At 37.6% G+C, this 27,530-nt stretch overlaps 2 protein-coding genes across 3 annotated transcripts in view; one reads left to right on the top strand and one right to left on the bottom strand.

Moving 5' to 3' along the window:
• Positions 1–5,163, top strand: part of LOC127935801 (retinoic acid receptor beta) — a 95,135-nt gene extending 89,972 nt beyond the window's left edge. Inside the window, exon 8 of the mRNA XM_052533983.1 lies at positions 842–5,163. Within this exon, the coding sequence (XP_052389943.1) occupies positions 842–1,056 (215 nt within the window). The 3' untranslated portion in view covers positions 1,057–5,163. The remainder of the gene's footprint in view (positions 1–841) is intronic.
• Positions 5,164–5,403: 240 nt separating this feature from the next.
• top2b (DNA topoisomerase II beta) overlaps positions 5,404–27,530 on the bottom strand; it is a 29,795-nt gene continuing 7,668 nt past the window's right edge. For both annotated transcript variants that reach the window (XM_052533957.1, XM_052533958.1), the window contains exons 9-35: positions 26,650–26,751; positions 26,389–26,526; positions 24,276–24,414; positions 18,631–18,788; positions 18,244–18,369; positions 18,005–18,115; positions 17,812–17,917; positions 17,618–17,727; positions 17,388–17,480; positions 15,716–15,830; positions 15,452–15,573; positions 15,083–15,231; positions 12,872–13,103; positions 11,919–12,053; positions 11,617–11,817; positions 10,922–11,117; positions 10,633–10,724; positions 9,582–9,743; positions 9,098–9,181; positions 8,821–9,018; positions 8,236–8,389; positions 7,986–8,153; positions 7,448–7,637; positions 6,842–6,921; positions 6,657–6,746; positions 6,223–6,446; positions 5,404–5,913 (exon numbers count right to left, since the gene is read on the bottom strand). In XM_052533957.1, coding sequence (XP_052389917.1) covers positions 5,758–5,913; positions 6,223–6,446; positions 6,657–6,746; positions 6,842–6,921; positions 7,448–7,637; positions 7,986–8,153; positions 8,236–8,389; positions 8,821–9,018; positions 9,098–9,181; positions 9,582–9,743; positions 10,633–10,724; positions 10,922–11,117; positions 11,617–11,817; positions 11,919–12,053; positions 12,872–13,103; positions 15,083–15,231; positions 15,452–15,573; positions 15,716–15,830; positions 17,388–17,480; positions 17,618–17,727; positions 17,812–17,917; positions 18,005–18,115; positions 18,244–18,369; positions 18,631–18,788; positions 24,276–24,414; positions 26,389–26,526; positions 26,650–26,751 — 3,831 coding nt within the window. In that variant the 3' untranslated portion in view covers positions 5,404–5,757. The remainder of the gene's footprint in view (positions 5,914–6,222; positions 6,447–6,656; positions 6,747–6,841; positions 6,922–7,447; positions 7,638–7,985; positions 8,154–8,235; positions 8,390–8,820; positions 9,019–9,097; positions 9,182–9,581; positions 9,744–10,632; positions 10,725–10,921; positions 11,118–11,616; positions 11,818–11,918; positions 12,054–12,871; positions 13,104–15,082; positions 15,232–15,451; positions 15,574–15,715; positions 15,831–17,387; positions 17,481–17,617; positions 17,728–17,811; positions 17,918–18,004; positions 18,116–18,243; positions 18,370–18,630; positions 18,789–24,275; positions 24,415–26,388; positions 26,527–26,649; positions 26,752–27,530) is intronic.

The raw sequence follows: 27,530 nt of genomic DNA, 5'->3' as shown, positions 1-27,530 counted from the left end.
AAGTACCATAACTAGCATAGTCATTATGAAACAGCATCCCTCGATGCGTTTTATAAAATATAGTACATGGCTGATTAAAACTGAGGTAAATGTCTAATTCTTAATCTTGGACTCCCAGTCCTAAATGTGTGGTCTTGTATGTAGTTGTTTCTAACCCTAAAGCACTATATATTTTCAATCCTTTCACAGTTAGTTTGTAATTCATTTACATATATGCTTTGGAGTGCCTTGCAACAATATAATAATTACAATTATAATGGGTAATATTTTTAATAATAAAAAGTAGCAAGTAGCAGTTATATTTCCAATCTATTTTGTGCTAACCATGTTACATCCAAAATATACAGTTTTTTCTTTGTACTAAAAAACTTTGTTGTTTTTTTCAGTGACAGTTATATTATCATTATTTTATAATTCTAATTATTATTAATCGGGGCCAATATAAGTAAACATAATTAATTAATTAATGATAAAGACTTTGAGAAGCTGTTTCATTTCAAATCTGCGCCCTCCAGAGTCATTGAGGATAATTATCTTCAGAATAGTAGCCTTTATAAAATTAATCATTATTTCTTCCAAAGCTCCTTTCTTATTACTTATTGTCATTTCTTTCTTGCTTTGGAATGTAATGTTTTTTTTTCTCAAATGAGACAGCCTCGTTTGACTTCTACTTGCTATAATTTTTTTAACCAGTATTAAAATATCACTGCAAAACAGGCTTCAACACAAAGTGCACGTAAACGTAAATGCATGATAGAGAATGATATTAAAATTTTTAAAAAAGAGGTACAAGAGATGCCTAAGCAAAATAGATGGAGCTTACATCGACTGTTTCCTGCAGGTGCAGAGCGAGTGATCTCTCTGAAGATGGAGATCCCTGGATCAATGCCTCCCCTCATCAAGGAGATGCTGGAGAACTCGGAGGGTCAGGACGGACAGAGCTCCTCAGAGCGGAGCGGATCGGGCAAAAACAGCAGCAGCTCCACGGAGCCCAAACCCTCGGCCCCCTCCCCGGAGCCCAGGGATGAGGCCACTTCCTCCAGCGAGGAGCCCTAGAACATGAAACCTCAGACTGTGAGACATTGCTTTGGACATTACTGCTAGACTGGAGGCCTATCTCTCCAGTGTTTTGATTTCTGGGTGATTTCCGCCCGTTTCCTGCTTTAAGAACAGATTACGGCTGGTGTATAATAAAAACATCTTGGAAGAATCAAGTCCTACAGTATCATAGGACTGAATCACACATAGCCTGAATCAGACGCCCACCTGTGACAGATGAGAAGCTCCTCAGGTCTCCTGTATGGATTCTTCATGTGCATGAAAAGCTATTGCTTTTTATTAATTGATTTTCACACTCATTCGGCCTGATGCATTCATTGTACATATCATTGTATGTTTCTGTGATGCATTTGTTGGTGCTTTTTACAGTCTAACATGCTCACTTAAAAGCTGAAGTCCTTTAAAATACACTTATATAGAATGTTTTTGCATATAGACGGTAAGGAACTGTAATATTTTACATGGGTTTGTATATTTAAAGCTGCCTCATATCTGATTTTCTTTTTATTTATTTGTATCTATCTCTACGTGCACTTGTGTGTCATAGGGTTCTGGTGAACTCATATACACACTAATAGTGCACTCTATCAGTAATCATGATTTCAGGCCTTCATATGGAAGACATTTTTAGTAATTGACTTTAACCGCTCTCTGTCAACACCCTCATGTTGCTCTAAACCTGTATGCTTTAGTTGTCAAGCTCCAAATCAAGTTTGGCAGCTGAGCATACATATAAACACTATTAAAGTATTGTAGCATCAGTAAGCAGTCCAATAAACTAATGCACTATATTCCATGTCTTTGGACATTATACAGTAGCATTGTGTTAGGAACAGACACCAGCATAGCAAGGGTTTTATGTCAACTGAGTGCTACAGAAAAAAATTTAAACAGTTAGCATTTTTATTAGTTCCATTTTGAGCACTTCTTGCTTCGTGATCCTAAACTCAGTTTTTTTTTTTAGGGGTTAAAATCAAGATTTTTTCACATTTTATTACACAGCATGAAATATATCAGTAATAGCTCTCCTGTGTTTTTTGTCGGCTTATGCATGTCTTAAAAAGGCAGTTGCTAACAAGTGGTTAGTGGGACTAACATCACAAACAAACATCACATCAAGCTCAGTTGACAGCTTGATTCTTCAGAATTCTTTTGTGAAAATTATTTTGATAAAATATTAAGCATGAATACCAATCATGAATCAACTTTTTGTTTTGTCACAGAGCTTTTTTTATTTATTTGCAATTATCCAAAAGATGCCAGCGTAAAAAATCCTATTGGTTTTTGAGTCAGGGAAATGCTCAATTGGTCATGCTTACTTGTTTACAAAATGACGTCATCCCTGCAGCACTCTCTTTTGAGTCAGTTTCTATCACAAAGCTATCATAGTCCATCAGAAGTCTTGGAAAATAGCACACAGGTCATATGGACTTACTTCTGTGCTACATTTATGGTGGTGTTTTACAGCCTCAGTCCCTGTTCACTGCATGGAAGAGAGCAACAAGAACTTTCTTCAAATCTCCATAAGGACATAAAGAAAGTCATACAGGTTTAAATGACATGAGGAAGAGTAAAAACAACAAACCTTTGATTTGAACTGTTTTATGCAGTAAAACTGTGAAATTAATAGTCATATCATATGCTGATATGTGAGTGTGTTTTGAGATCAACTGGTTCATGCAAACGCACATTGATGATTCTGGCCCTGGATCAAACTCCTTTGCATAAGTGTCTTTTTTGCAGTAAATCAATGGGACATTGCAATTCTTTACAATGCGACTTACAAGGCAGTTGTGCTGCAGTGAGCACATTGTACAATCATCTCTGTGTGCACTCATTAGGGAACCTTGTACATATATTTATATATATATATGTAATTTTTCACAGACAGGGTGATCTGATGGCCTTCAGCTCTGATCAGTAAGCTGTAGCTCTGTTCTCTGAAGAGCTTCGTTTAAACTGATCCTGAGTTTGTAAAATACCTCTTACTGAAACACAAGTGTCGCTGGATTACCGTTTTTACAACGGGACACCGTCTTTGGCTGATTAATGATCAAATTCAGTGATATGTTTCTTAGAAAGTGAAATGTAAAGGCTTCAGGTGCCGGCTGTTTGTCTGCTTGTAAAGCAGTTTGTCTGCATAAAGACGTTTTAGTTTTTAAACTCTCATTGCACTTAAAAACTGTACAGGAGACAGATGTGACTGTCATATTATTTTTCATGAATTGCTGTCATTTTACATTTATGTCCCTTGTATGTGTGGATAATTATGTGTAATTTTGTAAATTCTTACCTGTAACTAAAATGTAAACATGTATCTAATAATTTACACCCGGAGGGTCAGATAGGGTCACTGTTGGCCTTTGTTTACGGTTTAACTTAAAGGGATAGTTCACCAAAAAATGAAAATCTGCTATTATTTCCTCGTCCTCATGTAATTCCAAGACCATTTTCAGAATCAACTGTATTCTGCTAAATAGTTTGTGTTCCACAGAGAAAAATATGTCGTAAGGTTTTGGCATGACATGAGATTCATCACTTAGGTCTCAAAAAGGTAAATGATGACAGAATTTTAATTTGTGAGTGAACTGACCGTTTATTCATCTCCTCGTACTGTCTCTCAACGCATCTGCTCTGAAAACATATCAGAAGGGAGAACAGACTGCTCTGGATGTGAATGCGGAATGACAAATTCTAGATGATATGCAGTATTTATCTTTTTTTTCTGTTTTTGTACCTCATCACTGTAGATTAGAAAGCATGAATGCTGTTGTGTTACGTCTTTTGTCTTAAAAAATCGGAGGGAAAGTGCTTTGTTTTGTTGGAGCAGCATGTGTCTTTGAAGTTAACAAATGAAACAGCTCATGAATGTCTTTATAAAAACCCACGCCACCCACAATTCCCTCACACGTCTACAATCAGCACTCATTAAACTGTAAGCTATGGAAGCTGTATCCTTTGAATTATGTAAACCTTATGCTTTGTTACAAAGAGAAAAAAACTTTTTATAGCTAGCTGACATTGTGTTTGATTGAGTTAGAATATTTGAAGCATAACTATGTCACGAGAGAATCCAAGTTTAAATCTTGTTTTTAAAAATCGGAAACAAGGGTTATCAAATGTGTCTTGACATCTTTGTTAAAATTACCTCATATGGACCGGCTCGATGGCAGAGATCACGATCGGTCATCTCATCTGGATTGTTCAATAATGCTTTATGCTGAATGTGATCTTGCTCTAAGCTTGTCATGTGTCATGGCAGAGATGCAACTGTGTGATTATGTGTTATTTTCTATCCTTTAATAATAGGAAAAATTGTTTTGCTGTTGTCATACTGTAGTTTTTAATGAATTTGTTTTGCTGGCTTTTGTGTAGAGAAACAAGTGATGCATTATAGTTGTCAATTATCATCCAGTCTGATTAAGTTTAGAGCTCTTTATGAGCTTACACGAGGTCTAAACTCAGTAAAAGAGCAGAAAGATTAAAACAAACATATACTACACTCATTTCAGATGGGAAATGTTCAATCTGCAAAAAGGCCAGTTAGTGTAACTCAAAGCCAGCCCTAATTTATCGTCTGATGGAACAATCCTTCAACAATTACGGATAAATAATGAAATAAAAGTCGCAGCTCTTGAAATCATCTTAAAGCATGAAATTATCTGCTTGTTTTTTAAAACCTGTAGACCCGAGGAGTTTGACTAATGACAATTCAACAATATTTTTCTCAGAACCGTGAGTGTTTGTAACCATTTGTAAAATTCCTGTTTTGCTTCTGTCCTGTAATGCTTTTGTTCATGTTTGACAATGCCTTTACATGAACCCTTCTGGCAAAACAATAAAAATGTATTTATTTTAAAATGTTTGGGGGAGGTATTTGGATGGTCACTGTATATGTACAGTCCAGTGCGAGATTGAAGATGCAGTCAACTCTCAGAGAAATGTTCAAGGTTCAGACATTTTATACAGTAGAAATGTATAGGTTGTTTTTGTTAATTTTTTCCCTAAAAAAAACAAAAAAAAAAAGCTTTTTTGTGTTAAGCATTGTTTTTGCGTCCTTGCAGAACATTCCTATGCAGATCAACTATTTATTAAATGCGTCACGCTGATATTATCCTTGTAAATTGTCCTCTTGTGTCCTTGCATCAGTTGTGGCTTGCTCGGAGTTGATCTTCACAAACTTTACACAATTCAGATTTGATCTTACTTCACCATCTTAACATGTATTGAGCCAATGTGTGTGTGTGTGTGTGTGTGTGTGTGGGAATAAATGGCATGTCAAATAGAGCTGAACTTGAACCCAATAGAAATGAAACACTGAAAAATGTTCAGGCAAACAACAAATAATTTACATTTCATGTTTATTTTCAAGTCGTCTCAAAAAGGTAAGTCATCTCTAATGCTGGACCATTAAAATGTGCTAAAGCACAGCAGTCTAAATTTCTAAAAGCTGCTCAGGACAAATACAATTCAATAAAAAACAACATTGTCAATGTATCATAACAATACCAATTATAATAATAATAGCAATAGCAATAATGAAAAGAGTAAAACAGCTACACAGTAGAAAGAATTAAACATCACATTTGAAGAGAAAATAAAAATGGAGGGTAAAATGTACAAAATTCTGCTGGGCAGAGGACAGTGAACCTGTTCTTCAACAAGCGTTCTTCTGGACTGAGTGTGTGTGTGTGTTTTCTAGTCAAACATATCATCGGCATTATCAGATTCTGCAAAGTATTTGACTTCTTTCTTGGCTCGACCGGCCCGATCTCTGCCTGAGTCCAGACGGCTGAAGCTGTTCATGCCTCCATCGTCATCATCTTCATCGTCAGACACTGCTTTCTTTGGTTTCTACATGTCAACAAACACACACAACATTGTAAGACACTGCACTTCTCCCCATTGTTATCTACAAGCTCCACAAATAAAAAAACAGTGTGCAAACACATTAACCAATGTGCATCACAGACCTACAGTTCAGAGAATATTGCACTACCGCTGTTATTTTGAGCATTATCTGGTGCTGTTTTGAGCACAAGCCTGGATTCAGTTAATGTTGTGCTGTACAGTTTAACAATCGACTGACCGCTGGCGCCCTCTGCAGGACATAATCCACCTATTGTTTTATTACAGTTATTACAAGGAAGATGAATTCCCCACCCTGCTGGTGGCAGTCTTTCCAGTCTTCTTCACAGGGCTGTAGTCATCCTCCTCTGAGCTTGACTGCTTCCTCTTCTTGCCTCGGCCTTTCCCGCCCCCTTTCGTTCCTGCTGGTGCTTTTTTAGTGCCTGTTTCTGTGTCCGAGTCCCAGAGAGCTGTTTCAGACTTCTTGGCTTTTACTGGGGCTTTCCTCTGTTTTGGTGCTGTGTCTGCAGGTTTCTTAGCTGGAGTAACATGAAAGTGGTTTTGTGAATTGTGAAATTATTTCAGAGGACATGATTTAATTTCAGAAAATGCAATCATTCAATAAAATATTACATTGTGATGAAATACTGCTAGGACAAACTTTTTGTCCTAAATTCATTGTTCACAATAACATGAAGAACACACATAAAGGAGGAAAAAAGCTTCATTACTCGTTGGCGCTCAGGTACCTTTTTTAGCTGGAGGTTTGTCAAAAGCAGAACTGCTGGAATATGATGAGAAGACTGGACCCCTGTCATCATCGCTGTCTGACTTCACATCTGATGAACAAATACACATCATTACACATCCACTAGCTTAGCTAAGTTTAGTTCCTTGATGGTAGAGACATGATAAACCTCCACGGGACACATACCGTCATCGCTGCTCTTGTCATAGACAGCTTTAGATGACAACACCGTCTTTGGATCCTTTTTCTTCGCTGGTGAAGTGGACCTGAAAATGAATGAGTTAAACCTGAATTGAGCTGCATTCATATTTGATTGTAGTATTCTTTTCCTAAATGGGTGGATCTCCCAAAACCTATCAAAAACATATTATTGTTATTCTCAGATTACTGTTAGGTTAGCATTTTTGTAAAACAACATTTGCTCCTCAAATTATATTAAAATTATTACTAATATTAATACAATAATATTTGTATTTATCAGCATAAAGGTATTACAACAAATACATAAATGCATGTATAAATATTGCTCTGTATATTCTTTAAAAGTTCAACAGTAAAAGTAAACAATCTATATTCTTATGAGTTGAATTTTTATTTCATTTTAAGTCATTTTTTGCATCGCAGTAAAGAGAAATGTTTAATTGTCATGAAAATAATGTCAGAATGCAAAAATGTAAATGATAGAACAGCAACATTTATACAAAAAAATACAATTTCTGAAATATGAACCTAAAATGCTTGTGAAGGGCTTTGAGAGATTCACCTAAAACTGAATATAATGAGAGAACATACAAATTAGTAACTGTTGTTTTTGGAGGGAAAATGCCGTCGTCATCATCATCATCATCTTTATCGTCATTGTGTTGCTCTGTATCTTTATAGCTGTGAACTGGTGAAGCTGAAGCATCATTCTCCTGTTCTTCATCACCATCCTCCTCTTCCTCCTCTTCAGAGAAGTCAAACGTGTACTTGGCCTTCACAGCTGTGAAACACAACACAAAACATTTGAGTCATTCTGACACAATATGAATAAGTGACTTCTGTTGTAAATTCAAATGTTCACACTACCACTTCTGCACCTTTTCAAAAATTCAATATAATTTTACAGATGCTGGTCAATTACTTCTTCCATAGATATTAAATGTTTTTTCTCTACTCTCATGTTTAAATAACATACAGCAGTCCAGCCCACTGAAGCCTTGTAAATATATAAGGTGAAATAAAAAGTACAACCAACTCTATACAGGTTACACGACGTGTACCGTCGTATTGGCCAGGCCTGATGATAAAAACAATAAGAGTACGTGAGTATTAACAGAAGCACGCGCACCTGAGGCTCTCCTGGACGTGGTGTCTCTGGGAATAACAGGTTCGTTTTCATCCAGCTCACTGTCGGACCGATCATCATTAACTTCATCATCATCTGACCATGGATTCCTCTTCTTCACTTTCTTACCCGGACCTTTAGGGCCTGTTGGCTTTCTTTGTCTCGGAGCACCTGAAAATATTACATAAAAAATAATCAAAACCTGTTTTGAAAATAAGCTGGAGTTAAACAGAGTGCCAGTATTTATTGTTACCAGGTTCCTTCTTCTCTCTCTTCACCCGGGGGGCTTTGGGTTTGGCTCCTGGATTGGGAAGGCCAGAAGGAGAAATGAGGGAGTTCTCTCCTTCATTGGAGCCCAGCGCACTGTCCTCCTCAAACTCCAGCTTCATGGCTGCGTCTAACTCAACCTGACATGAACACACATCATTAGACATGCTTGACATTTATTATCTGGGCTTCAGCTTATTCAGGTATACTTGATATAGGACTCCAGACTATTACATAAACGAATAATAATCACTATTACTGATGTCCGTCATAAGTAAGTGCAGTTATTATTAATATTACATTATTTGTATCAGTGAAGTTTATCTGACAGTAAAGTGTGAGTTGTGATGCAGACATAACATATTAACAACAGCAATGTGAAAGTTTTGAAAGAGTTTAATATCAGCTGGAAATATATCAGGTTGTTAGACTAAGCTGGATGTAAGATGCCCCTTAAGTCCTGCATTGAATTAATACCTGTTGCACCAACTAGGTGTTGAGCTACATGAGGTAGATTTGAAGTGTAAAGTCATGACTTGTTTTCATGACATTTCACTTCACACACACATACCTTCTTCTTTTTGGTGAGTTTCTTGGAGGCGTCAGCTTTCATAGCGAGTGTGACCTGTGGCTCTATCCTGCGGCCAAAGGGAGAGGGCAGAGTTTCCTCCAGATGCATCTTCTTCACTTTAGGTTTGCCCACCTTCCCTTTCACAAACTTCACAGCCTTCCCAGAGTTCACACTCTCCTTCTCCAGCTCCTCTACACGCTGGAAGAAAGACGGAGAGAAAACACTCACACACTTCATCACCCATTCCTAAAGCTAATGTCTAAAAAAAGAGACTCACATCCAGCTCCTCAATGAAGACGGCCAGATCTTCCCTCCACAGATCGTCTGAATTCTTCCTCTGAAGTTCATTCAGCTCTGCTCTCTGTATAAAATATTGAAGAGCAACACTCACAGTTAAGACTGAAGGTTTCTACCTCCTGTTGTTCAAGTGAACACTCCACCATGTGATTTTTAGTGAAAAACAACTTAACATTTTGACTTTTCCTCACACAAAGCTATTATATAACTTCAGAAGAATAGATGGAATAAGGGTGGGCATTATCCCAGTAGACTCGACAGACAGAGACACTATAAATGCATTCAGCTGAGGCTAATGCTTTGCATCAGGTGGTTTGTTGCCTCGGCATCTTGCATTAAACTGGTTTAATGCACAGCTAGCCGTGGATTATCCCTTACAATATAAACCTGATATGAACCACTGAATGTAACACTTGGCTGTAAGAGTGATAATAGTGTAATATAATAGTAAAAGATAATAGTACCTTCAGATCTCTCTGCTTGAGGAGCTCCTGGACCTTCTCCTTGGTCAGACACCACAGAGGCATGTTCAGAATGTAGTTAAAATTCGGCCCAGAGGAAGAACCAGAGTCCACTGAGCTATCACTGTCATTACCATCGCCATCCTCATCCTCTTCCTCCAAAGACTAACATCATCAGCGTCCGACCAAACAGAGAGAAACAGTGAGTAAAAGGTTCAAGAAATAAAGACACTAGAAACTAGAAAATGCAAGTTATTATAATATTGTAAAATTACAAATGAAAATAAAAAATCCAACTTTATAACAGCCATTAAAGTAAAATACTGTATACTAATGGGGAGGGGCTCAGTATTGTTCAAAGTTCATATCTAAAGCCTTGTTTATACTTTCAACTAGCACTGCACTGTGACTGTCTGCTGATTGTGTGCACAATTTAGAGGCATTTATTGATGAACGTAATTAAATATTTTTGGGAAAATTCAGATTTCGATTTGATTCAATTCAATATTGATTAATTTGGATAAACACCAGGTACAGGACAGTGAATATCTAGCAGAATGCTCCTCTCTAGAGTGAATTTTTTCTCACCAAATATGTTTTTCTGTGGTAAATGTGACGTTACATGACACATTGTTTTATAAGCTATTGGCTTATTGACAGGATACGGATTTCTGAAATTGAAATCTGAGACATTATCTGACACGCGAGACTAATCGATTCTTAAGATTTATCAATCTTATATCGTTTCATAAAAATCAGATTGGATTAACATTGAGAAATCATTTCACCCAGCCCTAATGCGCATCTCAGAAAACTCTGCAATGATGTAATTTTTTATGAATTTGTGGATGCAGCAGATTAAAATGTTTGCGTTGAATTCCAATTACTTTGAATGTTCGAATGTTAGAAATTTAAATGAACTCATATTACACAAGTCTACAATTCTGTGTTTGGTCGTAATGCATGGAGTTTATTTATCTTAATACACGGGGTGACCTTTAACAGATGCATAAATACACATGGCTGTATCTGTCACCGATGTTTCCTCACATACCTTCTCCTGGGCTTTGTTCCAGGCTGCAACCGGGTCGGATTCGTATCCTTTTTGCACCAGCATTCGGATCAAGTCTCTTTTTGACTTGTTCTCTGGTAAAATAATACAAACCATTAAAACATGGCTCTTTTAAAGTTTAAAACCGAAGTCTAATGGCCCGTTCTTCGTTTGTCCTCTGCAGTAAGGCTGTTATTACCAGTTACACTGAAGCAGAGATTCAGATTTACCAAACAAAAAGACAAGAAAAATAAATAGATATTTCAGACAGATGTGTGGATGAACATCTCACCGATTGATATTTTTCCTTCAATCTTCTCCAGCACAAATCGTGCCTGGTTGGAGAGTTTGGCTGCCTCAGCTCCCAGACTACCCACCAGCCAGTCCTTCCTCAGTTTATAATAGTGCAGTCGCAGCTCGAAGAACTCCTTCAAGATATCCTGCACAGACTCATAGCGCTTCAGACACCCCATGTGATCAAACAGCACCTACAGAGCAGAGAAGAAAGATCATTAGCAAATAAAAATCACATTAACAGTTTCAACAAAAGACACAATGAAATTGGCGATACATTGGTGACATTATTAATAACCTTCAGTGTTTTTCCTTGATTTTTTTGGGTACAGTATGTTTTTAAAAAAAATTCTCATCAGGGCTTTGAAAACACGGAGATATGTCTGGAATCACAAAACGTATATGAAAATTTGATTTCCTTACTTATGTTTGTGTCAATTAAAACTTGCACTAGGAAAACTTTTACCACTCATGGCCACATGGATTCATCTTTAAAGGTACACCTTTGGCACTCTAACAGTTAATAAACAAAGCTGCATGCATCTTGAGGAAGAACACTGTAACTGGAGCTAATGTTTATATATATGACGGGTCACACTACTCTGCAGCGGTTTATGTTTCTTGCCTAATTATATATCAAGATGTGAAATCATGCCAGTTTGATTCGGGAGCCTCAGGAGGGGAGGTCCGTACCATTGAGTTGCAGGTGAGGGACGACTGCAGTTTGAAGACCTTGTGGAGACCGGCAGCCTCGGCCTGTGCAAGCTTCTCCTCTGTCATACGCACCACAAACTTCACTGTGGTGTCAGTGTGGTACTCCTTATAGTCATTGATCAGAGGAGGAGTTTTATCTGTTCCCTGGAGCATGGGCTCCAGAACTGACTCCTTGTATGCCTGAGAGAAAGAAAAAGATGGCATTTCAGGCATCATCAGTACATCTGTACCCCAGTGAAGAGATACAGCTTTATAAAATCAAAAAAGACAGGTGAGCTCACCTGAGTCCATGTGCGAACAGGAAGTTCAGTAATCTCAATAGTATTTTTGTCCAGGACAGAAACTTCTCCGCTGACCAAATACTGGTTCTGTCCCAGCTCATGAATGGCACCTTTGAAATTCTTGTATCTGGGTAGCTAACAAAAACATGAAGAGATGCAGAGAATGAGTGATTTAAACTTATGCTGAACCTGAGTTTGATGACCCCTCTATCCAAAGATATGGTATCTGCTGTTGTAGTGCTGTTTCCATTAGCACTAGCTGCAGCTGTTTATCACTGTAGAAACTAAAAAAGAAGAAACTACTTATGAGCAATAGCACAACAGAAGTAAAAATAATAAAACAAAGTGAGTGCTTAAAGTGTGTCCTTTATAAAATCACTTGATTGCTTTAAATGGCAGAACAGCACTGGAATGTCCCGTGTGTAACTGTAACATCTATACTCTGAGACTATCATTCAAAATCTATACCGGGTTATCGAGTCACCAGTACATCGCCCACCCCTCCTCTGAATAATTCTTGACACTAATTCTACACATCTTTATAAGGCAAATTAACTTATTTTCCATCAACCGGTTAAAACTGACAACACTGCATTTATGCAACATGAATGTGTAGAATTTCCAATTAGGTAAATAACTAGAAGGATAACAAAATGCATTAAACGGTAAAACTATTTGCACTACAAACCAGTGTGTTTATGAATGTTCAAGTCAAGCAAGCTTTATTGTAATTCCACCATATCTGGAGACATACAAAGGAACAATATTTCAAATTTGTTCATATAGGTTTACATATGTAGCACTGTTTAATTTATTATGATCATAATTTATAATTTTTTATGATAATAAATTAAAATAATATAACAAATATTAAAAACTAAAGTTTCAATATTAACAAGAATAACATACTGTTTTTGAACAAGAAAAAAAATAAAAAGCTGCAGAGGTCTTACCATGGGAAGAGGGTCCTGGTGGTTGAGCATACGGTTAATGTTATTGACGATCTCTCGCGGGTCATAGTTGGGGATCTTGCAGGCCCAACCAGTCCCGATACCCTCGGCTCCGTTCACCAGTACCATGGGAATTATGGGTATGTACCACTCTGGCTCCACCTTCTGGTTGTCATCATACAGGAACTTCAGCAGGCTGGAGTCCACAGCAGGAAACAGCAGTTTGGCCAATGGACTGCAAGAAAAGATGAAAACTGATTGCTAGACATAGATGTAGTCATAAAGCAAAATATAGTTAGTTGAAATGACAATAAAAGCATTAGGGCAGTCACAACTAATCAATTAAATAAACTGATAATAATAATCAATAATGAACATCATAGATACTGTAGTGCTCTTTATGTTGGGGTTTGTCATAAACATGTTGCTCGCTTGCAATTAACTACTGTGTAGCCTGTAAGGTGCTATATAAATAAATAAACGAACGAACGAATGATAAAAGAGCAATTATACGTAAGTGTTATTTTTTTAATCAAAAAGAATAACCATCAGATAGGGTCAGGTAGACAGAAACAAGTAGAAGAGGGTGATTTTTTTTATAAAAATAAAACACGTCAAATAAATGGGAAAAGAATAGAGAATGCTAGCTTTAGAGGGTCATTTTTATAATAAATAAAAAGAAAACAAGAAGATGGTCTGTCAGAGGCTCTCTCTTTTTTAAAAGAAGGCGTAAGAAGTAAGAATAGAACAGAGTGTGCTAGAGTTAGAAAGTCAAACGAAGATGGAAGAGATGTGTTTTTAGCTGATTCTTGAAATTGAAAGTGAATGTTGTGACATTTGCCAAGTATTGTAACCCATAATCAGAATTGGTGCTCTGCATTTAACCCATCCCACTGCACACACACAGCAGTGAGAAGTGAACACACAGTGAACACACACCATAGATCCAGGGGCTTCAGTGTTTCCAAAAGGATTTTGACTTGTGGTGGCAGATGACGTCACATTAATTTGCATATTCGTGACGTCGGGTTTACGTTCATCACCTCGGATCTGTTCTACTCTCTAAACTTTCACTTACTCTATACAACTGCCCAAATAAGCCGTTCACATTTTTTTATGTTGTCATACATAAAACAAACAGAAATCAATTTTGATTACCGTATGTTTCGGACTATAAGTCGCATTTATTTAGAACCAAGAACCAAGAGAAAACATTACCGTCTACAGCAGCGAGAGGGCGCTCTATATTTATTAGGGGTAGACTACAGCGCCCCCTCGCGGCTATAGACGGTAATGTTTTCTGTTAGTTGATTTCTCTTGGTTCATGTCAAATTAATTTGGACAAATAATTCACACCTGACTATAAGTCGCAGGACCAACCAAACTATGAAAAAAAGTGTGACTTATAGTCCGGAAAATACGGTATACTAATATCCAGGAGTCACTCTCACGTTCATGTAAAAGTCAAGGGATGCAACTAATGATTATTTTGATGACTGATTAATTTACTGATTATTTTTATGATTAATCAGATAAAAAAAAAAAAAAATGATTTTCTTTCATTTTACTGACAAACACACCATTCCACATTCTGCCCAATGACCTTATAACAAATGTGTCAACTGAAGGCTATGAAAAGGTGCATATCACTTAACAGCTATATCCTTATCTGTACATGCCAGAATGTCACGTGACTATTTCCATAAAGTCTCGTCCTGTCAAGAAGCAAGACTCCTTTAAGCACAACAGAAAAGGAGCACAATAACTATGACTAAAACACACAAATTGCTATAACACATTTTGTTAGACATGTAATATAATGTTATGAGCAGGGCCGGCTGAGAGCTGTAGGAGCAGAACGAATGTTAATGAGCGACACCTTCGACAGACACTGGTCTAGAGTGCCACGGAGGAGCTCCAAAGGGAGAAAAGAAAGACGAGAGACGACCAGGCCTAGGACCTTTTTCATTGGTGAGTTATGTTTATGTGCTTATATTGAACCCCATACATACAAAAGTAGCAAAAAATTTACTGCCCACGTTTCCGGCTGTGTGTGTGCGCTTCGAATGGGATAAATGCACTAATTCTGAGTATGGATTGCCATACTTGGCCACGTCACATCACATATTATGTTTTGGTTTACCATTTTTTATTTCAAATTGAACATTGTTTGGATGTATGCACCAGTATATGTCAAAACAAATAAAATCTTACCTAAGCATAGTGAAGATATAACGAGGGCTGGCAGCATCTTTACCGCCATTGATACGGGTACCAAACTGACCGAGAGGCTGAAGGATGTTGATATTGTTGCTGCCCACAAAGTTCTGGGCCAAATTCACGATAGTCATCATCAAGGCTTGCTGCAGAAAAGATAAAAATTCTTGTCATAAATCATTCATTCTATTCTTTTTCATAACTTTTTCAATAAATAAGTGTACAGTTAACATTTTATAGTTTTCTTTCAAGACTGTTGCACATGATTTATTGATGTCTTGTTAATCGATGCATTAAGAAAACCACTGTAAATCACTACAACAGTGAGGAACAAGAATAAATAAAAGAAGCAGGTTTGCTACAAACTTCGCCATGATGATATGCAGACATCTCAGCCACAGACCCGGCCAGCTGGGCCACCTTGACTTCCCTTTTATCATTCCTCTTCATACAGGTGAACAACACCTTCCTCTGGCCCGGCTTCATACCTGCATGCAGCAGATGAAAGTAGACATCAAGTTCAGAAGCCCAGAAGCAAACATAATCAGGACAGCAAAAAAATAAAAAAATCTCAAAGTAAGAAGAGAAACCCAGGGTTTAACGTGTAAGAACGTAACTGAGTATACACACCATCAACAAGCGATGGAATCGACCGCTCATTGTCAGAATTGGAGAAGAGGATGAGTTCTTTATTGATGAAGTCATTGTAGGACAGGTGTCGTGTTGATGTGCCATAGAGGAATTGCTGTGATGAGACAACAAGGACATGCACAATGACTGATCATAAAACTATTAATTTCCTAAAAGTAATCACTCTTACTTGACAGTAAGAAGAAAAACAAACAAGATATTAAAGTTTAGTTTAAATGAAATCGGTTAAAAATAACTGTGACTGTTGGCTTGACATAGTCTTGCCAAGTTTAAAAGAGCTTAAAACACTGACATTAGGGGCCCTTATCATACACCCGGCGCAACGTGACGTGTATTTGCTAGTTTCATTCCGGCGCTCTTCCACTGGGCGGGTCCACAGTGCGCGTTGACTTTGCTTATTACACACAGGGATGCATCACACAAACATGCCAAATATTAAAAACAAAAGGATCACAGTGTAAAAGAATATTATCATGTAGGCTATATTAATATAAAAATGAAATGATGGATAGTCATTGCATGTATTAGAATTAGGCTACCTATTTGAAATTCAGCCTATTACTACTTATCATGATTATTTAATTAATTAAATGAACAATCGTGCCAATACACACACACATATATATTAACTGACACATCGCGTGGAGCTTTGATTGATGCATGCTTGTCCCGTAGATGATCTGCTTGCGTGCTTTAACTTTGCGCACGAGCAGATCGGTTTCTTCACTTGAGAAGCGTTCAGCTTTTCCACCAACACCAACGTTTTTTTCCGTTATTAAAATAGCAAAAGTGGATTTGGACACGCCCTGGGTGCACCTGCGCCCTGCGCTTTACTCTTTGCGTTTAGATCGTTGAAATAGGGTAGAAGTTTAAGTTTATTTCTAGGATTAACATTTGCTATTTTACACATTAAAAAGAATGAATGCAATAAATGCAACATCCATTTTTTTTTCTGAAATAACTTATGCTAATGTCTTGTCCCCACATTACAGCATATGATCACTCTCTCTGTGAGCTGCTCACCAGCTAGCAAATAATGTGTGCAATATGCGAAACTGACATGTAGGACGTTAGCATGTATGCCTTGTTTTTGATCCTGTCAGTAACGTGCTTGTTTCAGTGATTAAAACAAAGTATGGATACTTGCAAACTAGTAACTTTATTACTTATTTATCATGACATAATGCATAGTGCATAATTAGTCCCCTAGAACCTAGTGTGCAAGCTAAAGGCAACTGAAAATCTCAAAAACATTCAAAATATAATGTCTTTTGAATTCATTAAGGATTGAACAGTAAAGTGCAGGTAGATGTAGTGTCCATCAGGACACAATAGACTGCACAAAGGATGAACTTCTAAGGCAATAAGCTCCAAAATGCTCTGGATCATGCCTAACAACGGCCCTTAGGCTGATGATACACTGGCAACTTTTTGAGCCATTTTAACTGGCTGTCTATCTGGACACTTTAGATCGATTGTGGGCCCTTTGTCTAAACTGGGTCAACATTGCTTACCTGTCAACATTGCTAAAAGATTTGCCTTGTGTATTGTCATGCTCTTAAATAGTGCATGTGTGTGTTTATAGTGTACTGGAGCTAAACATTTATAAACATTTGTCCTTAATTTGTCAGTGTGTAATTAAGAGCTGTACCTCAGGCAGCCCATGCATCCTCCTCTGCCGTCTGTCCTCCATGAAATTAGTCAGCCACTCTTTCCTGTCATCCGTTTTCTTCTTACTGAAGGCCTGAGCAGAGTCACACACAATGTTACCCAATGTTACCCAATACGTCAAAGCAATATGGAGTAATATCTGAATAAATATACTGTTGTACCAATCGTAGTATAAAGAAGACCAGTAGTGAAGAGCAGTGACTAACTAACCAGTGTGATGGCTGCGTCATCTTCAGTGCCATTGTACTTAAACATAATTCGATGTCTCTCCATGTCAGCAAAATATTCCTTTGCTTCTTTGCTTGTACTGGTACCCAAACCTGACAAACGTACAGTAAACATATAGTCATGTTTTTAGATGCAGACTGTTTCAAAGAAGTAGTAAAACAAACAAATAAACAAACCTTTGTAGTACTTTATGTGCCAAGTTTTATAATTTTCTGTGTGCTTTTTCCATTCCTCAAATTCTGGGATGCTGTAGAATGCTACTTCCTGTTTATTCTTATTGGCCTTAAGAGAAAATGTTAAAAACAAGTTTAAAAAAATTAACCTGCACTGATTAACAGGGGGAATTTCTTTATAGGATGATTATCATACTTTTACGATGGGTGTGATGAATTCCTCCAGGAAGGTGTGCTTCAGCAGAGATGGCCAGTTGTGATGGAAGAAGTTAATGAGAAGACCCTTGATGTGAGAGCCATCTTGATCCTGATAGTAAACGTAACAGAAATGATGCAAACATGTATAGGGAACATCTCTGCATACTTCATGGATAGAAAAGACATGTTCTTTCAAAAGAATAATCATTGAAGACCAACTAAAGCACATAATCGCACCTGATCGGTCATGATCATAATCTTTCCGTAGCGTAAGCTCTTCAGCGACTCTGGGTCATCATAGCTCTTCTTGTACTGAAGACCCACAATTTTAATGATGTTGTTGATTTCTGCATTCTCCATGATCTATAATAAAAATTAGTTCAATTTCCAGTTACAAAACACACACATGATGTTTAATAAGTAGATGTGCAAAGGGAGATTTGGACCAATTGACTCTAACTAGTAAAGCCTCATGTATACTTCTGTGTCAAAACTACGCCGTAGCTGTGCTGTAGGTTGTGCGTATTATTTTAAATAATGTTTCACACAAGTTACACACATGCAATTATGCTCTTATATTCTACTACGGGTTGTCTTTCCATGTTGAGGTTTCCTGGGGTTTACCTGTTTGTGTGTGGCCTCCCTCACATTTAGGATCTTTCCTCTGAGTGGAAACACTCCATATCGGTCTCGGCCTATCACTCCTAAACCGGACACAGCCAGGGACTTGGCTGAATCTCCCTCGGTCAGGATCAGAGTGCACTCAGAAGAGTGTTTCCCACCTACACGACAGAACGAGGGTTACTCACGGATGAATCAAGCATTTAAAAACAGCTTCTTCATATTTACAGTAGGTCTACTTTAAAGAAGTCATCTACCAAACACAGAAGCTGCTAAAATAAAACTGCAATTACCAAATAAAGACTTTTTCACATTAATATAACAGACATTAACGTTACATACATTAATATTTTCACACCAACACAAATGTTTCGCCAGTTTCCACATGAGAGTTGCATTTTCAGACCAGAAAGGCTACACAAAGACTGTGGTGTAATATACCATCTGTTTATTTAGATGCTGATTTATTTATTTTGTTTATTTATTTATTTTTTGTAATATTCTCATGTTGGTCTATGTATTTATTTGCTGGGAGCTGATATTTGCAATGACTGATTCAAATTAAAAAGTTTATCACAGAATTTTCACTTTGAGCGCTCGGCTTGGTGTGAACAGGCCAATAAAGCATAATTTTCTTTATGCAAAATATTATTTTTCTTCCAATTTTTGTTTGTTTGTTTTTTTATCAAAGATTAGAGTTTGAGGTGGACATTTCCAGACAAATTCAAATAACATTCACCAAACATTCAAATAACACTGGAATACTGAAGGCCTAATTTAATTTTAGGAATGAAAGAGAATGTATCCAAAAGTGCAAGTATGTCTCGGGATATGGATGTAACCATGATTCCCCGAGAGGGACTGAGACGCTATGTCCACTAGCAGACACTTTGGGTAATGCTGCTAGCATGACCGGTGTCAAAAGCGCGTATGTGGAAAAAAAATATCCCATTGGTCAAAATAATCACTAAGTAAAGCTGTGACAAAATGTCTAGACATACAGCAAAAAATAAATAAAAATCCCTGTCAAGGGATTTTTTTTTAACTTTTTCGCCATGCATTGGTCATCGAACTCAATGTAGCAGTGCCTCAGGTGTTGAAATAGATTCATTATACCTTACACAGGTTCACACGTACTCCGTTTGCAGTGCGTATACAGTATGTGTATGTGGTGCAGAAGTAGCAGCGAGAGCACGTTATTGTAATGCCAAAGCATATTAAAATAATTCACGAGTGCGAATCACTCCGCTCGCACGTAGATTTCCTTTGCTCTGTCACAAAACCAGACGCACAAACCTGCAGTTACAAATGCATTGATGTTTTGTAGGCGGCAGTAAGTCACTGTTAACAAGTTAAGTCACTTTCACTTTCCCTTTTAATCAATTCAGTTCATCAGGACTGAACTGAATTATTCAAACTATTGATTAATTCGGGAACAAAACAGCGTTCTCTTGTTCAGAGACGCAAAACAACACTGTGGCTTCGTTTTAAATTATTTTTTGTTGTTCTTGGAGAAATAGAGGAAAATAAGGAAATATGGTGTTTTAAATGTAAGTCTCTTAATATTAACTACTTGTTTATTTAACTGTTGTATAAAATCAATATCATATTTGTAATCATGCTTGCTTTTAGAAAAAAATGCACTCTTCATGTGATATTAACTATTTGAAATGATAAAAATATAAATTTTCTGCCCCCATCTTAAATTATGTGACAATTCTAAATGCATTTTAGTATACTGATTAATGCATGCAATGAAAGAACTAAATGCATGAACGTGCACTAGTCTTACCTACTAGACTTCATCACCTAATGAATGCGTGCACTCTGTAGATGTGTTTGCTTTTTGCGATGTACTCATAATATCAAATTACACATCATTAAAACTACAATTGCAATATTATCGCAGACATATTGCACACCCCATGTTCTTCTTATCGATCCACCAGTGCACATTTAAAGCTCTTCGTGTTTGCAGGGTATTAACATGGGTCAATTTTTGGATTGTTCTGAACTTTGAACAAAACAACAGTTTTATTGAAAATGCTCATTCATTCTCTGCCAGCAGGTGGAGCTCTTGATAGAAATATAACTGTTTCCGTGGTAACAGCAGAACACAAAGCAGCAGCACTGGACTTCGAATGTGCAGCGTGTTTTTTCATGTCTTTTCATTGAAATCATAATATTAGCCTTTTGAAGTTTAATCATCAAATTCAGCCATATCGCAATTTCCATCCCCAAATTTAAGACCTCTTGAAATCATAATTAAGACTTTTCTTGTACAATTTAAGACCTTAAGTGTTCCTGTAGCTCAAGTGGTAGAGCATTGTGTAAGCAAGCAAGTGCAAGGTTGGGGGGGTGATTCCCCGGGAACACATGATAGGTAAAAATTGTTAGCCTGAATGCACTGCAAGTCGCTTTGGATAAAGGCATCTGCTAAATGCATAAATAAAAGTTTAATTTAATTTAATTTAAATTTGATATAACTAAATTTAAGACTTTTTAAGACCCCGCAGAAACCCTGTAATCATTATTTTTTTGTCAATAATAATAATTGGTGCCCGTCTCATACTTAGATTGCCTAAACTTCATAATTTCATCATTGCTGTGTTTAGGGCATAAGGGCAAGCCCACACATTGATTTATTTGTGGCGGGCCACCACAATATCAAAACTAACCACCACAAATAGATTTTCCAAAAGGCTATGACTTCATTTAATAAGCATGAGCACTGCACGTTTAAAAAAAAAAAAAAAAAACTGGTGCGGGTTTTACTATATCACTGCATTTCAGAAGGAAACCGACTGTATTTAGAAAATTTTTGATTAAATTTTCATGTCATTTTGCATGTAATGCTTGATAAGGCAGCGTTTGTGAGCTCTGTGCTGCTTTGCAGCCGTAACCAGAGAAACCTCTATCTCCCCCACTCTTAAAGTGCCTTCTGCTCACAGAAAATCTATTTTCATATATATATATATACAGGTGCTGGTCATATAATTAGAATATCATCAGAAAGTTGATTTATTTCACTTATTCCATTCCAAAAGTGAACCTTGTATATTATATTCATTCATTACACACAGACTGATATATTTCAAATGTTTATTTCTTTTAATTTTGATGATTATAACTGACAACTAAGGAAAATGGCAAATTCAGTATCTCAGAAAATTTTAATATTGTGAAAACACCTGGTGCTACACTTTAATCAGCTAATTAACTCAAAACGCCTGCAAAGGCCTTTAAATGGTCTCTCATTCTTGTTTTGTAGGCTATACAATCAAGTCAGGAAGACTGCTGACTTGACAGTTGTCCAAAAGACGACCACTGACACCTTGCACAAGGAGGGCAAGACACAAAAGGTCATTGCAAAAGAGGCTGGCTGTTCACAGAGCTCTGTGTCCGAGCACATTAATAGAGAGGTGAAGGGAAGGAAAAGATGTGGTAGAAAAAGTGTACAAGCAATAGGGATAACCGCACCCTGGAGAGGATTGTGAAACAAAACCAATACAATAATGTGGGGGAGATTCACAAAGAGTGGACTGCAGCTGGAGCCAGTGCTTCAAGAACCAATACACATAGACATATGCAAGACATGGGTTTCAGCTTCGCATCCCTTGTGTCAAGCCACTCTTGAACAACAGACAGCGTTTTGTCTAAAGACAAAAAGACTGCTGCTGAGTGGTCCACAGTTATGTTCTCTGATGAAAGTCAATTTTGCATGTCCTTTAGAAACCAGGGTCCCAGAGTCTGGAGGAAGAGAGGAGAGGCACACAATCCATGTTGCTTTAGGTCCAGTGTAAAGTTTCCACAGTCAGTGATGGTTTGGGGTGCCATGTCATCTGCTAGTGTTAGTCCACTGTGTTTTCTGAGGTCCAAAGTCAACACAGCCGTATACCAGGAAGTTTTAGAGCACTTCATGCTTCCTGCTGCTTGACCGACTTTATAGAGATGCAGATTTCATTTTCTAACAGAACTTGACACCTGCACACAGTGCCAAAGCTACCATTACCTGGTTTAAGGACCATGGTACCCCTGTTCTTAATTGGCCAGCAAACTCGACTGACCTTAACCCCAAAGAAAACTGAGAAGATGCGCAAATAAACGCTGAAAATGAACGTGGATTTGCGCAGCTTCTATGTTAACAATGGCTCCGTGTAGTAACAGCTGCTCTATGTGAAATCACGCACCTGAGGGAATTTACAGCTGATTAGAAAATCGGCTTTACTGACCAGATGCCGATCGTGAACGGAGCACCCCTAGTGTAATGAATGAATATAATATACAAGTTTCACTTTTTGAATGGAATTTGTGAAATAAATCGACTTTTTGATGATTATATGACCAGCACCTGTATATATGGGGACAGGGGAGTGCTGTCACAAATAGAGTGTAAGGCTGTGGGAAACACTGGAATCCTTCACAAGCCCTCAAGCACTGAACATGCATACTTCTAGTAGGTTTGGTCGATGTCTATAAAATTTACATCGGACGATGTCTACAGTAAAACATTACGATGGACGATGACATCATGGAGCTGGGCGGTGGGCGCCCGAAGCGTGAATCCTTTTTCGGAAAGGCACGGAAAAAAAATAACGATTGCTTACAGTTGCCTGTTACATTACAGTACTTAAAATTTAATTTACCACATAAATAAAAACGTGAATGTGAATGTGAAAATGTGAAGTGACATTCAGCCAAGTATGGTGACCCATACTCAGAATTTGTGCTCTGCATTTAACCCATCCGAAATGCACACACACAGAGCAGTGAACACACACACACACACAAACACTGTGAACACACACCCGGAGCACTGGGCAGCCATTTATGCTGCGGTGCCCGGGAAGCAGTTGGGGGTTTGATGCCTTGCTCAAGGGCACCTAAGTCGTGGTATTGAAGGTGGACAGAGATAAGGAGAGATTACTGAGAATGATGGCAAATTATTTGCAGATTCTGAGCACCACTGGCAAACATCTAATCTTGTCAAATGTGTGGCAAGTACTGCCGATCCATAGTATAAACAAACTATGTGCGATTGCAAAGCTCGAAAGTGAGAAACTACAAAGCAATTGTGCTTCAAAAAGCAGTTTCGTTGCCAGGCTCCCTGATGCCCGCAATTTATATACAGTATGATTACCCTATGATATAACTGCGAGAGAAAGTATTGAAATATAAATTTTCACCCATCTCATATTTATTCCCTTTAGGGTTCCATGTTGCACATAATTTTCTTTCCGAACACAGTATTGGGACACAGCGGATTGCGGGGGGATAGGGGGAATCACGATGTTGGCTCGACATTGATATTTCTATCAGCCATCGACGATGGCATCGTCTGTCGGCCAAACCCTAACTCCTAGGCACTTAACTCACAAATCTGGTGTCAAAACCCTCTGACACGGAGGCACGTACTTCTGAAATGCTCACCCAGTTTTCCCAAACATAGTACAGACTGCTTGCAAACTTATGGCTGCTGAAGACAACAAGATTTGGTGACATGTTCAGAGGGTGCCCTTTTATAGTTCATGGGCTATGATATGATTTTTGGTTCATATCACCCACCCACGCTAATGAGCAGACCGTGATCTCTGAGATCTCTTGGCAAAGCTGTGACAACTTTGACAGTTTATCTGTCATGGACTTACCAGCATCATTGGCATCATCTAGTTTGGGGATCCCTTTAATCTTGCTGTGTTTGACAGAGGAGCATTTCTTGTTCAGCTGCGTCTGGGCCTTAAACTTCACCCAGTTCAGAATGCTCTCCACAATACCACAGTTTGTAGCCTATGACAGGACAAGTCAGTCAGACATCACCACAACTCAACAGTTATTAAATTTAGCATTAAATCAGAACTGACATAATTGATTTTCTTAAAGCAAGTTACTTGTTTCTTGTACAAAATGTATAAGATACACGATATTATCGTGCCTGGGTGGAGCAAGAGAGATACTCTTTGTTCTTGTCATAGCATAAATATTTGATGTTTTAAACCGTGCAGGTGCGTGAGAGAGAGAACCTATGGAATCACCAAAAATTGAAAAAATATACTTTAAAACATACTGATAAACTAACGTTAAATATAAAAACACTGTACTTAAAAGAGCTAGTTCAAATATAGTCTGACGCAACTGTCATATCGCGCATCCTGTGAAAAATATGCCACATCTGCGCATGGAAATTTTCAGCAGATTTCATTTAAAGTCCAACAGTTTAACACTAATATTGGACATAAACGAACACATTAAATATAAAGTATTTAAAACGGGCAAGTTCATATATTTGCAATAAAGCTGAATTGAGCTGATGCATGCATCAGTCATACAGCGCTCCGGACTGCGCGCCTCATGAAGAGCAATGCACCGCCACAGAAACAAGAAGGGGATGCATTCAAACATAACTGTGGCATTAAACTCAGTGAGGGCTCGTTTAAAATATTGCACATATATAGGCGGTTCAGATTACTTGTTAAAGTGCAATGAAATTCCTTATATCTGCAGATGATGTACGTCTGTTATTGGATGGAGACTTTGTAATGGCCAAAATGATGTATTTTGCATGCATCACATTATAGAGCGGTGTGCATGAAAATAATAACAAGGCGGCAGAGCGAACTTATCATCCATAGTGGTTCTCACATAGTCCTTCTACGTCATCACCACATAGTGTGCGTTTAAAGTTAAGTGATCAGTCTTTAAGAGAAGGACTACGTGAGAATCACTATGGATGATAAGTTCGCTCTGCCACCTTGTTATTATTTTGTAACTCTGTTATTTGTTATAATTGTTATTATTTTTTTATTTGTAATACCAAGAAAGAGTTTATCTCTCATGTATGAGAAGCGTGCATTGCTGTGTACCAGCCATTAAATGTGTGGGACACCAACTCCTCGTTTTCTATCTCTTTCATTTAATGGATTAAAAGAGTAATCTGAGTCAAAGCGTTACAACTTCTTCAACTACAGGCTTTGATCCTCTTTTGCACGCGTGTGTGTGGGTGTGTGCAGTGCTGAAGTGAAATATCTGGGCAGTTTGATAACCGAATTATAACAGGTCACCTAATAAAAATAAAAATAATAATAGTTATTATTATAATCTAATACATTAATTAATGAGCCTAATATCATCTTGAATATTGACAGAGAAATCTGCTTATGTTGATATCTCGGACTATCAATACATGATACTATCCACTATCGGCACAACCCTAGTTCCTAAGCGACCCGGGTGTTTTGTTGTTGGATTTAAGAATGGATATTAGCAGTCCTCATTTACTCCCGAGATGGGTCGCTGTGCACAGAGCTGTTTTTGACAAGGTAAAAAAGGGTTTTCATGAAGTTCATGAAGACCCTAAATCATACCAACTTGTGGGAAAATAGGCATGCAGTGTCCCCTTTAAATATATACCTTATTTTAAGCACTATAAGGTGCACTTAAAAGCCTTTAATTTTCTCAAAAAACGACAAGTGCGCTCTATAATCTGGAGCACCTTATATATGGATCAAGGCTCTCTGTCAAAATGTTTCAGTAAGACATTCCCTTTAGCACAGCTCTATCTAGTGGATGCATAACGCAAACCCAGTCAAACGTTTGACTGCAGTATCTTCTATTCTATGCGCTTTATAATCCGGTGCCCTATATATGAAACAAGTTCTAAAATAGGCCATTCATTGAAGGTGCGCCTTATGGTGCGGAAAATACGGTAAGATGAGAAAGTGTTGTTAGTGTCAAGAACAAGATAAGAGATTTTCACACACTTACAGCTCTGATGAATTTCTCAGAGAGAGTGCATTTGGAGCCAAAGCTTTTGGTCTGTAGGGTCATGTTCTCCTTGGTCTGGGAATCAAAGGTTGGGTTCTCGATCAGGGCATTCACAAATACCCACACATGGTTTTTAACCTGAAATATAAAAAAACAATTTTTTTGTCATTTTAGAACTGTCAAGAGACCAAACTGAATCAAATATCCACGTGTCTGAATAGATACTATATCATACTAATGTGCTGAACTGTGAATATACACCTGGAATGGTTTCACGGAGACTCCAGCTTTGTTCTTCTTCTTCACCACTTCAATCAGTTTCGCCACTATTTGGTCCACAACATAGTCAACATGTCTTCCTCCCTAAGATATCACACATTCCATGAGCATGCTATATGATGTTTTTGCTGTTCAGTTGTTAGTTGTTAAGTTGCACCCTTAAATGCATCCCTTTTAAAGCACTATTGTCATTTTGAACCAGTCAGATTTTTGTCTGGCAAACCTGAAACTAGTTTAATTATACATATTCAGTAGAAACAGATCAGTTAACTAGTCATTTAAGCCAGGGGTTTTCAAACTGGGGTCCGTGACACAAAGCCAGGGGGTCTGCTAAATAATTTGATATACCGTATTTTCCGGACTGCAAGTTGTATCTTCTGAAACATGCTATGGTTTACTCATTTAATGCATAAATGTAAAATAAGCAAAGGGTAAACACTTAAAAGCAGGCACTTCAAGGTTTATTTAGCTAAATATATTTCTCATGTCTGTTTGACAAGTAGAAAGTATCAAAGAATTTTTCTTCATTTAGTAAGAAGTTCATAGAGACCAAGATGGAAAGCGCATTTTGTTTGTTTTCTTTATTTTACAAAAGCACAAATTTTCACTGTCATTTTGAAGGTATACAAATTAAAATAGACCATTGCTCTTATCCGACGGATATCAAATTTTTTCCACTGATATGAGGAATACAAAGTGTTTTCATAAATAAAAAAAAATAAAAAATACAATTCTCATTACTAAGCAATTAATTATACTGGGTATTAGTTTTTTTTCCTAGGGTAGTCTATAAGCTACTCCTTTCGATGCTGCATTTGATGAATTAACTACACAAAATTTATCTTTTGAACTGAAATGCATGC

The sequence above is a fragment of the Carassius gibelio genome, chromosome A19, assembly GCF_023724105.1.
Source record: "Carassius gibelio isolate Cgi1373 ecotype wild population from Czech Republic chromosome A19, carGib1.2-hapl.c, whole genome shotgun sequence".
Taxonomy (NCBI): Eukaryota; Metazoa; Chordata; class Actinopteri; order Cypriniformes; family Cyprinidae; genus Carassius; species Carassius gibelio.
This window is presented reverse-complemented; position numbering and strand designations above follow the sequence as displayed.